We start from the raw sequence: 11228 nt of genomic DNA on the forward strand, positions 1-11228 counted from the left end.
TAGCCGTCGAGAGCCACTTATTAACAGCGTTGCCAACTTGCCAACCATATTGTTGAAACCACCGGTACTTTCGGTTTCAGAACCTTCCTTTTCATTGCAGGATGAGTCCGGGTGCCTTCGCAATTCTCCGTTTTATGTCGCTTGAAAAGGGAATGCAGTGAGCGAATTCCGCTTGGTCACGAAATTGGTCGGGCCACGAAAACAGCACGATCACTACCAAAAAAGAAGACGACGACGTAGAAGAACTGCAGCAAAATGACTGAGACAAGGAACGTAAGCAAATCAAGCGTTCTGTTCAATTCTGGGCGTTGTCATAAATTTATCTGTGCGGTGACAAGACATCGCACAGCAAAAACATTGTGCATAAATGACATATAATAAATGATAATCCTAATAAATGAAACGGGGTTCGAGAGATTGCCTGGTGGATAAACAAGTTATTACGTTCGAGGGAAACCAGTAAATACAAAAAAAAAAGCATGAAGTCATCAGTAGAGTATCGGGTGAGAGTGTGGGCTAAGGCACCTGCCACATAGCCACATAGATACCACGAAAATCCAGCACATACCAAATGGTGGGGAAGGTTTGGTGGTAAACAATCCAGCTTCAGCCATGTACCCTTCCTCATAACAAACATTTAACGATAGTCACGAAAATTTCCATTGCAGGTCCCTCCTGTCGATGTGTCCTCTTCGTCTCCAGGCGAAGAAACACCAGAATCAGTTCAAGTTAACGGTGAACAAGGGAACCAGCAGTAAGAGACCTGCCAGAAAGCCACCCACCAGGTCAATAATAATGCAGTAATTTCAGGCATAACGGCTGGCTTCTCTACACATTTGCAAGCTGTGCTTTCGTTGTCTTGGCCATAGCTGTGGGGATCATCATTCTGTTGCTGACAAGAGGCTATGGTACGAAACCTTGCGTTGTCCAAGATAACTTTCTAGCCTATGTATGTACTATGTAATGTAATGTATGTAAGTTTATGTAAAGCGTATGTAACTACTGGACGACTAACTGCCTAAAATTCATTAATTAATTAATTTATTAATTAAACTGAACGCACCCAAAGGTGTGTTTTCAGGGGAAATGCATGCTGCTGTCACAGCTTTTTTTAGTCAGTAAAGGATTAAAAAAGTGTCCTGTATGTTAATACTGAACCCATATATGCCAGCGATGACAGTAGAGCAAGGCATTCCCCAGATATCTTTCCAGTTTGTTAATACTGTAATAATAATAATTACAATTGCAGATCCTGACAGTGCAGAAGTGCCAAACAAACGTACCAGGCGAGTTGAGGGTGAGCAGTTAATTTGTGCCAACCTGTATCTGCACTATACACTTTGAAGCAGTCCATATATAATACTCCCAACATTACAGCCACAACGTCAAATACCATCCTCAGTGAGTACTGTACATCTGGTTTTCACCTTAAAAATTATTTTCAAAAATTTAATGACCAATTTAAAGCTTTCAAAGTATTTATCTCAAATACATCAAAGATGTACCAAATACATTAAAATGTTTCCATGTTTCAGTTAATTTAGTGTTGGTACCCACTGAAAAACCAAGTAAGTACACACATGTTGCTCATCAAAAAACGAGTTATTGTGTGTCATAAATAGAGCCTGAAGTTTTAGGGTTCAACCCAATTCTTCCCCGAATTGAAGGTTGCCTCTTTAGGCTGAAACCCGATTTTTACCCGCCAAATTGCCCTCACTGGAGACGTCTGTAGGAATGCACACTGACGTGTTTACACCCGAATTTAGTGTACCGGAAGTTTTTTTCACCCGAATTCGCATGAATTTAGAGCACACATTTATTTACCCGATTTTTACTCCGCGAATTTAGACAAAAATATTTCCCAAAAACTTCAGGCTCTAGTCATAAATAGGGATGTCATGATTCGCCATGAAAGATACCAGCTGAGTGTGTGAAACCAAAAGGGAGAGGAGGAGCAGATGACTGGGTGAGGAAAATTGGACAGAATATGAGATGGTGAAAGAGAAAAGAGAGCAGTCATCCAGCAGCACACTGTTCTGTCTGGACTGTTCCTGTTACCAGGGATTCCCACATTCACCCTCAAAATAGTAATCTCTTTTACGTTGCTGCCAGTCACACTCACATTCACACAAGCAAACACACTCATGCCATTCTTTGGTTAAAGTATGCAACTGGTAAGTGCTTTAGGGGTTGTTTAATCGAACACTATTCACCAAGATTATGACAATGTTTACTATGAAGTGCCTAGATTATGGGCAAGGCCAGGATAACCCAAGCAAGCTCAAGTAGGCTTAGGCTCAAATAATTCAGAATCAAGTGTTGTGAAAATGTATGCCTAGTTCTATGAGCACAGTGCACAGCTCCTGAACTGGCACAAAGCAAAATAACCAGTACATGAGCCATTTAAGCACTTTACAGACAGGTGACGGCATGTACCAGTTTTTTTGTACCTGCACACCTAGACATGGGAACCTCTCTTTCAATATCAACATGATCAGGCAATATCTTAGCATGCAAAGGGTGCTTGCTAAGGAACCTGCCCTCTGCTTTATTCGTTGGGGAAAATTTGTACATTTGACATGCATGGATGAGAAGTTAACGCGCTTCTTAGCCAGTGATGACTCTTGAAAAGTGACAAGATAGATCTCAGGTATAAATTATTCCATAAATAAACTGAACGAAAACAATGTAATTGCAGAGATGCAACTGCACCAAGTTTGCACCAAAGATTCTGAATGCGACGCAGCCGAATTCCTGACCTGCAGAGCAGACCCAAATGGCTGGGAGAAAGCGTGTCAGTGCAGTGTTGGCTACATAGAACACCACAACAAATGTATTGAGAGTAAGCACAAGTTTAACCGCTTCCCGCTGAACGTGTGTTTCCTCAGCATTCTCCCAAAATGCACTGCTGGTTCTCTCTTTCAGTCGAGATGCGTCCCGGAGATATGTGTGACTTGAGACACAAGTGCCCAAAGAGCACTAACATGATCTGCGACCGCTCTGCCGAACCCCCTATCTGCCTCTGCATGGCTGGGATGCGCTGGATCAAGAATAAGTGTATTCCTGACTTTGGTAAGGATTTCTTGTGCATAACTTGCACACTTGATAATGCTCTTATCTTACAGAAAACCCGCCAACAACAGAAGATGACTCTGGCTACTCTACTAACATCACAAGTTGATCTGTTTTAAATATATTGATAAAACATATGTATCGATAAACGTGTGTTATTCAGGGGCATATTTACATAAAAAGTCTCGGGAGTGGAATTATCCAGACTCTTTGGAGGTTGCCGCTCCATCAGTATCTTGGACGCTTGTAGTCTGGTGTTCCCCTGTAAATTGAAGGATGTCAGTACTGCACATTGTCAGAACAAAGTGACGGTAGAATCATACGCACACTCCGCCACCGTCAGCAGCCTCTGCCTTTCTTCGAGCAATGATCTGGTTTATCTTCTGCAACTCTCGATCAAGTTTAGCCTTGTCATCCCTCTTGCCAACGCCAGTTCGACGAGTCTTTCGGCCGTCTGCCATTTTGACTCCGTACTGGAATGCAGCCCTGAAAGTGGCATTTATACGCAGTGCTACATTCGTCAGTGCTATCAAGAGCCACCACGCATAATACTTTTGCTGTAAGGTGTCTTATCACAACACAATCATATTTACAAAAACGCCCTGCAAGAGCAGCTATGAGCAAGGAGGTTTATAAATTTGGCATCTTTTTACTACCACAAAAACTTCCAGTAAAGTTGCTTCACGTGACAAAATACCGTAGTAGATATTGCGAACCTCATAGCTTCATATTTTACTAGCCATATGCTGGCTCGCAAAATGCTTAATCATGCCACGCAATCAATGCACGTATGAGTGTTCTAGCCATTAAGGCCATTACTACAGTGCCCTCGATACGGAAGTATAGCACACTCGCGGTTAGTACCACGGTCTACATCGATACTGAACTCTGCTACTACTGAACTGAACCACTGCTACGCTACGCTGCCACTGCTACGGCATTCGCATATGGCATTCAAAAAAATAATCAACCTCAGGCCAAGATTTGTGGAACCTCTACGAACGTGGAACTACATAATTCCTTAAGTTGAAATTTGAAGATTGTAGTGCTACCACATAGCCATTTTCTTTTTAACACTAATCATTAGTGTTAAAAAGAAAATGGCTATGTGGTAGCACTACAATCTTCAATCACATTCACAATCTGCCTCAAGAGATTAGTGCAGATCTCCATTTCCCTTTCAGTAAACATTAAACTCCCAAATTCTCCCAAAAAGTTTGATATCAAAAGCTGTGAGGATTGTCTTATATGCAGAAAAATAAAAATTACTTCGGCAATGCTTCTTTGTGGCTCATGTAGTCACTGTACTCTTCTTGAGTGTCAAAATCCCATCTTCCAATAGGACCTTTCTTGTTGCCCTAGGGACAATAAAGGAAAATTTTCGCAATAAGCAAGAAGGAGGAGCTTGAAACATTCTAAGCGCAAGACAAAAGCGAGACGTTGTCAGCAACTCACGAGATCCATCTTGGAGTAGTCAACTTCATCGTCACTATCAGCCACAGCATCCTCATTTTCGGGAGCACTACAGGAACAAAGGCACCATGGATTAAGGAAAACGAGATTATCATTATATTATCATGTATTAAGTGTAATGAAATCATGTGACAAAGTAAAACATCTATGCTGCATTTTTACAAGGAAGCAATGTTGTGAGCTCAACAGCACTCGGACAGTAGGGAGACCGGAAAGCAGCATACAGCATCATGTTAACACACACATTAACAGCAGCACACAATGCAGATAACATAAATACTAGTCGTATAGAATGTTCTACATCTTTAATTCACTGCTGCTGCTTTTAGTCAATTAGTAGGCATAGCCACACCTTTTGCGACTCCTGCTACGTTGACTACAGGCTGTCTCTGCTCTATTTTGGGACACCCCATTAAACACACAAACCCCAACAAGCGATTCACACTCTTACCGATTCACGCAGCATCTCACATTAAATGCTAGACCACAGAGATACTCACTTCCATGACAAATCTAGCACGAAAACAAGGACAGATACGCTAAAGCAAGTTTCTGTGCTTGAGCAGGTCGTTTGTTTTGGTCTACTACAGTAGCAAATAAGTTACGACAAAATAAACCCTACCCTGGGTAGCACTCGGCATAGCTTTCGGGCAGATCCCGCTCCAACTTGCTAGTGAGCTTGGCCCGCAGTCGACCGCTCTGCTCCTCCTTTGCGATGCTCGCAGCCAAGCTCGAAGCGTCGTTGTTGGACCATCGAGAATCGTGGCGACGCGATCTGGAGCTCCTCTCCTGCTCGTGCTCACGTTCATCCTCCAGACTGGGCTTTTCGAAGTACGACGGCCTCTTCCGGGATTCGCGGTCCCTGTCCCGGTCCCGATCCCGCTCCTTCTCCCTGTTTCTATCCCGGTCCCTCTCACGTTCCCTGTGTCGGTCCCGATCCTTGCGATCTTTCGATGGTACTTCTGGTGCGTACTCTCCAATGTCACCATAGATGCTAGCAGGAAGAGAACGACACAAACTATCACTAGAGCCCGAAGTTTTTCGGGAAATATTTTTTTTTAGATTCGGGGGGGGGGGGGGGGGGGGGGGTAAAAAATCGGGTAAATAAATGTTTGCTCTAGATTCGTGCGAATTCAGGTTGGAAAAACAGAAATCGGGCTCAGTTACTGAATCTAACCGTACTGGTTTGGTACAAACAGTGATGCAACTGCATCTGCTGCCAAACAAGTAAGTTAGTGCATTCCTACAGACATCCCAGTGAGGGGAATTTTCCCGGTAAAAATCGGGTTTCACCCTAAAGAGTCAACCTTCAATTCGGTGGGCAAATTCGGGGAAGAATCGGGTAAAACCCTAAAACTTCGGGCTCTATCTATCACACACTGGATTATGGACAGCTACCTGTACGTGGTTCATCGCGGACACATTCGCATCATGTGGAGGTTGCACTGTAGTTATACGTACCTCTCATCTGCAACTTTCTGGTTGCCCTTTTCGGGTGCTTTTCCCTTATCCTTGTCTTTCTTCTTTCCTTTCCTGTTATGTATACCTTGTCGAAGGTAAGACAGGATCTGCGTCAACTTGTTGATCACGATGTCGTTGGTGGTCAGCGTCGTGTGGCTCTGCGTGGAATAGACAACAGTATTTAGCCGCAGCGTCGGAGGACCCGCGTGTAACGCGAAACGAGACGTGGCTTAGCACCTCGAGGTTTGGACAATCCTTTTTGCTGCGAACCAGTGTGGTGGGTATATCACTGTCTGCAAACTCGTCTTCCAAGTCAATCACGTACGCCATCCGGTGGGGAAGAAACAGGTCGTTCCTCTCAATCATTTGGGGGCGGAACAACTGGCGGTAGATGTTGCGGCCTGAAATAAATAATTAAAGAATTACACGGCCATTATACTTACTTATTTGAAGTGTCAAGAGTGTCATCGACACCAGTGGCAGAGTCTTGACTAACCCAACATAGTCCTGAACTCCATTTCCTCTTCAGGTTCTTCCCTAAATATAGAAAGATTATTTGGGTGAGGAGACGCTCTGTAGGGCAAAATAACAAAAAAAAAACGTACTTGGTTCCTGTTAGCGTTTCTTCCAGCTCTTCATCCTCCTTCTCCTTGTTCTGAATTTCACTACGTACCTGAAAGCAGCAACATCAACAAAAAGTTACGACTAGCGGTATAGGTCTGTAGGTCTGCACGCTTAACTAGTGAACTTTTCAACTTTTTAATGCTCTGTTGGACATCTAGAAAAAGTGTTTGCTGGGACCCACGTCCCAGCATCGCGTCACATTAGAATGTCTCAAATTTGCCCGTAGCTAGTGGCAAACGCTTTTCCTTTTTTTTTTTTGAGACAGTGACGAAGAGCGCATGAAATATGTGAAAATCTATTATTTGTCAATTGTTGCCACACTATTTCAAAGAACAACCCCATAGCTCCCTAAGAGTATGTGACACGACAGCAATTAGTTGCCATGTGTGAAATCCACCAGTAAAACCAAATTAAATTTTAATTACTCTGCCAATGCTAAGTGAGGCTGGTATCTCCACCAGTGATGGCCACTAACTACTTCTACAGTAGTTTAACTATAACTACTAACTACTTTGCGATGGAGTAGTTTAACTAGTAGTTCAACTACTTTTCAGGGGAGGTAGTTAAAACTACTTCAACTACTGCAATGTATTTTAACTACATCTCTAACTACTTAACGTTGTCCATCGACACGAATCCCATTCTATAGTGTTCTTGGACACCTAAATATGAATCACAAGCAGTGATAAAAGTGAAGATTTAGTACACACGCACGGCACAATTGCTCTGCACCTCCGTTCTCATCAAACAATCAAGGTATCAAGGTAATCGATCATCAATCAAGGTAAAAGTCAGAAGCACGATCGTGCCGTAAAGCTTGCGGCAAAATCGGAAGTAGTTGGCGCCTGCAGTAACGTAACTACTGTAGTTAACTACTCGAAATAATAATAATAATAAGAAGAAGAATAATAATAATTATTTTATTTTTTTTACCGATCGATACACAATTGCAAAATACAGAAGGCCCGTCTAAGCTGAAAGGCTTGTGAAACAGTAGTTTAACTAGTAGTTGCACACTACATTTCTGCAAGTAGTTGATAACTACTTTTTAACTACAATCAGGTAGTTTAACTAGTAGTTTAACTACATGTAGTTAACTACTGGCCATCACTGATGTCCACAATGCTATGTTCACGTTCGCATGCACAGCATGCAGTCGCTCCGAATATGCAGCTAGTATAAGTGCACCGTAGCTGTGGCATTTAAAAAGTAGAGGTCCACAGCAGTGCTACCACCTACACATTGACTATGTTAATACATATAATTTTGTATCAGTCGACACAGGATTGCAATAGATCGTGAGCTTTCTTTTTCGTTGCCCTCTACAGATGTATCTCCTCCATCAACCTACTTTTTGCAGCAGGGCGTAGTCCAAGCCTTTCACCAAGTGAGTGTGCTCCATGTCACCACCCAAGAACTTGGACTCCTGAATCATCTGACGCCTCCGTTCTGCAGCATCCATGCCACTGCGCAACGTCAGTCAAAAATGTCTTTCCAAGAAAGGAACACCATGCTCCACAGTACAACTTACGATTTTGCATCGGGTGCAACAGCTCTGTATCCAGCTGTTGAAGAGATTGGGTCTTCATTTTGGTAATCAGGGTTGACGCCGTCACGGCGTTCGCGTGCCTGCAAGCCCGCAAAGTTGTTTTTATTCCCTTGTTCATTGAAATAATCAAATCCAAACTCATTTTGCCAATTAATGCAATAACAGTGACAGCAAGGAGTTTCGCCTCAATACGAACCTTTATCAAATTGCTGTTTAAATCAAAAACGCAACTGAAAATACTTCCGTACTCACTCTGTCTCGGTACTTCTCCGCAAGTTCGGCTAACTTATCTTCTTCTTGACGTTTCAAGGAAGCGTAGTATCTGATAAAGAAATATTCATTGCGCTGCAGTACAGCTGCTCGTGCTTAAGGAATTCTTCACCTTCTCCATGAGTACGTACTTTTTCTTTTTTCTCCGTTGATCACCTTTGTCATCATCAAGGGGTGTAGGCTTACTGCAAGAGAATGCAACGCGCCCAGTTAGCTCTCCAGAATGCATTACTTTGGGAACGTTATTAAGTTTGCAATTATCTTATGTGTGTACCTGAAACTTTCTTCTTTTGCTGGTGTCGGCGTCGCCTGAGGCGGCGCCCGAGGTGTCATAATAAGCTTACGAAAGTCTTCATTGGTCATAGGATGGTGGCTGAACATTAAAGGATACAACAATCAATAACGTTTGTGGGGCAAACTAATCAAGAACAAGAAGAACAGTTTGTTACATACATTTCATTAGATGACACATTCATCCCAGGTGGAGCAATGGGATTTGAATATGAATCTGCACCTAATAGAAGAATAATGACATTGGTCATAAGGAAGGTCCACTGAAAGGTCCACTGAAACCAGCTAGTGTGCGAAACATTTTAGAATAGCATTTCAATGCCAATTCTGTGTCAAACAGTTTTCTATGTGTTATAGATCTGTTCTGTAGGCCTTGTGCTGATAATGCTATGCTACTGAGCAGAACACAATGCTCTCTCTGCAGAGAAACATTTATTCAACCACATTATGTATTTGTTTTCCAAAGGCAGTGCAGAAGCTTTCATGATTTTCTTCATATTTCTTATGCGTAGTGTACCGATTACGCGTGCGATACTCAGCATACCTTCTCGTTCTGGCATCTTGGCTTCAGTTCGTTATCACTATTGGAAAATTAAAGGGGCAGTTGGGAAAACTGCGTTGTAATCTGATATGACGCTCCTTTCTTTCTTCCTGCAGATTCAAGTGCAGCTCGTACACAGTTCAAGAAACAGCAGCCATATTTGTTTTCGGAAACATGGAAGTGCTGGAGGAGGGGGAGGATAAAATAGGCGAGAGAGTTCTCGATGTATTTGTCGTATTTGTTGGGGAAACAATTTCAGTTGTCTGAAAAAATGCTGAATAATTAGAATTTTTCGATAATTTTGCTGCTTGAACTTAGAAAAAGAAAAGTGAGCACGCTCTATACTTCTTCCTCGAGGTACCGAGCTAGCGAAGCAGGTGTCGGAGACAGACACAGCATCGACTCTGACATCAATTAGAGGCATTGTCATTCATTTTTGTTGGGTTAAAAATTCGTGTCGTCAAATTTTTTTAATTAGTAATGGCTATGGAGGTGGATGAAGATGTGGATGTTGACCAGTCTGACATGGCATCATCTACAAGTTCTGCGAGAGGGGACAGGAAAAGATTTGAAGTCAAAAAGGTGCGTAATTTTTGCCAATGGAATGAGCCAATCCTTTGATTCAGTACGAGTGTTGCAGTCACTTATCCCTGCCCATAACAGTGTGTGAGCAACACATAGTTTCTTTGATGATGAATGGGGTGAACGAAAGATGGGATGAATCTTGTTGCAATGCTTTAACAGTATTGCTCTTTTGTTGTAGTGGAATGCTGTCGCACTTTGGGCCTGGGGTAAGTCTCGGTCATTTTCCTTGTACGCGCAAAGCTGTATTCTTGCCATTTCTCTCCAGACATTGTTGTAGACAACTGTGCTATATGCAGAAACCACATCATGGACTTATGTGAGTGATTTCCATCGTGACATTAATTTCAAATTACACATGTACTGGTCCCTCATGTAAGCTCTATTTTCTTCCTCGAATCCCTCAAGGTATCGAATGTCAAGCAAACCAAGCCTCTGCAACAAGTGAGGAATGTACAGTAGCCTGGGGGGTCTGCAATGTAAGTCATGTGTCTGTCACTTCTCATCAAAGCTTATGCAATTGTCTATCTTACAGCACGCATTCCATTTCCACTGTATTTCACGGTGGCTGAAAACACGGCAGGTCTGTCCCCTGGATAACAGGGAGTGGGAGTTCCAAAAGTGAGTGATATTTTTTATTTGCAATGTTAACCTCTTCAAGGACCAGCGAAATTACATATAACACACACATTACAGGTCAACTATCATTGTTTCTGTGAAGGAACACTTGATGTTTCTTGTGCAACATGCTGTAAGCCTAAAACAAAATATTTATGGTGGGGTCTTCCACTGCTCCTCTAATGTGCTGAACTAATGCAAAGAATCGGGGTAGCAGGTGTGGATGCAATAAGGACAGGTATATGACAAACGATGTTGCTTAACTCTTAACTTAAGCGAAGCTGACACAATGGGAAGTTTACAGAGAGAGCTTTAAAAAGGTCAACGCTCTGCTTGGTTATCAGGAACTCTTGTACGAAGGAGACAAATGACCTGGGATAAGTTTTCTGAATACAATTCTTTCTTTTCAAGTTTTCTTTTTTTTTCTTGTATCCTTCTTTATCTAAACAGGTGTAAAGGAAGATAATCTATCCTGTAGTACTAATGTATGACTATGAACTTTCCGTTGTGTGAATTCCAACAGAGGTCAGCGTCGTAGTTATTTTTCTGTTGTTCATACTGCTCTGAGGACGTTGTCGTTTCATCTGGAACTTCACGAACCCCACATTTCTTTTGCAGGTACGGACATTGATCCGAGACAAGCTGTGAAGGAGGCATGAAAGGCGTTAAATTGCAAAGTTCGAAACCAGGTTGCACACACTACCAGACTGCAGTTTCTTTTTGGAAATAAACATATTTAACTCTCGA

At 42.4% G+C, this 11228-nt stretch overlaps 3 protein-coding genes across 6 annotated transcripts; 2 read left to right on the forward strand and 1 right to left on the reverse strand.

Moving 5' to 3' along the window:
* The first annotated feature begins 83 nt into the window (after positions 1-83).
* On the forward strand, positions 84-3209 carry LOC135394679 (uncharacterized). 3 transcript variants are annotated; one of them, XM_064625538.1, is made up of 9 exons: positions 84-273; positions 669-754; positions 811-908; positions 1250-1297; positions 1378-1401; positions 1536-1568; positions 2699-2842; positions 2926-3072; positions 3126-3209. In XM_064625538.1, the coding sequence occupies exons 1-9, from the start codon at positions 256-258 to the stop codon at positions 3179-3181; spliced, it is 654 nt and encodes a 217-aa protein (XP_064481608.1). In that variant the 5' UTR covers positions 84-255; the 3' UTR covers positions 3182-3209. The 3 variants fall into 3 exon arrangements, with proteins under 3 accessions (XP_064481608.1, XP_064481606.1, XP_064481607.1); XM_064625536.1 differs by having other exon boundaries at positions 2926-3209; XM_064625537.1 differs by lacking the exons at positions 1378-1401; positions 1536-1568 and having other exon boundaries at positions 2926-3209.
* Positions 2151-9464, reverse strand: LOC135394677 (protein Red-like). Of its 2 annotated transcripts, XR_010422960.1 has the most exons (17): positions 9285-9464; positions 8903-8963; positions 8724-8822; positions 8581-8634; positions 8432-8501; positions 8162-8259; positions 7982-8096; positions 6612-6679; positions 6503-6543; positions 6244-6407; positions 6007-6164; positions 5168-5539; positions 4528-4594; positions 4342-4430; positions 3400-3558; positions 3248-3334; positions 2151-2810 (listed from the first exon to the last, which is right to left on the reverse strand). XR_010422960.1 is itself a non-coding variant. In XM_064625535.1 (16 exons), exons 1-16 carry the CDS (start codon positions 9298-9300, stop codon positions 3301-3303), a joined length of 1665 nt encoding a protein of 554 aa, XP_064481605.1. In that variant the 5' UTR covers positions 9301-9464; the 3' UTR covers positions 3212-3300. The 2 variants fall into 2 exon arrangements, 1 of the variants encoding a protein (XP_064481605.1); XM_064625535.1 differs by lacking the exon at positions 2151-2810 and having other exon boundaries at positions 3212-3334.
* A 182-nt stretch (positions 9465-9646) lies between these two features.
* On the forward strand, positions 9647-11228 carry LOC135394680 (RING-box protein 1A). The gene is made up of 6 exons (XM_064625540.1): positions 9647-9863; positions 10045-10072; positions 10132-10182; positions 10272-10342; positions 10399-10484; positions 11100-11228. The coding sequence occupies exons 1-6, from the start codon at positions 9762-9764 to the stop codon at positions 11110-11112; spliced, it is 351 nt and encodes a 116-aa protein (XP_064481610.1). The 5' UTR covers positions 9647-9761; the 3' UTR covers positions 11113-11228.

The sequence above is a fragment of the Ornithodoros turicata genome, chromosome 5, assembly GCF_037126465.1.
Source record: "Ornithodoros turicata isolate Travis chromosome 5, ASM3712646v1, whole genome shotgun sequence".
Taxonomy (NCBI): Eukaryota; Metazoa; Arthropoda; class Arachnida; order Ixodida; family Argasidae; genus Ornithodoros; species Ornithodoros turicata.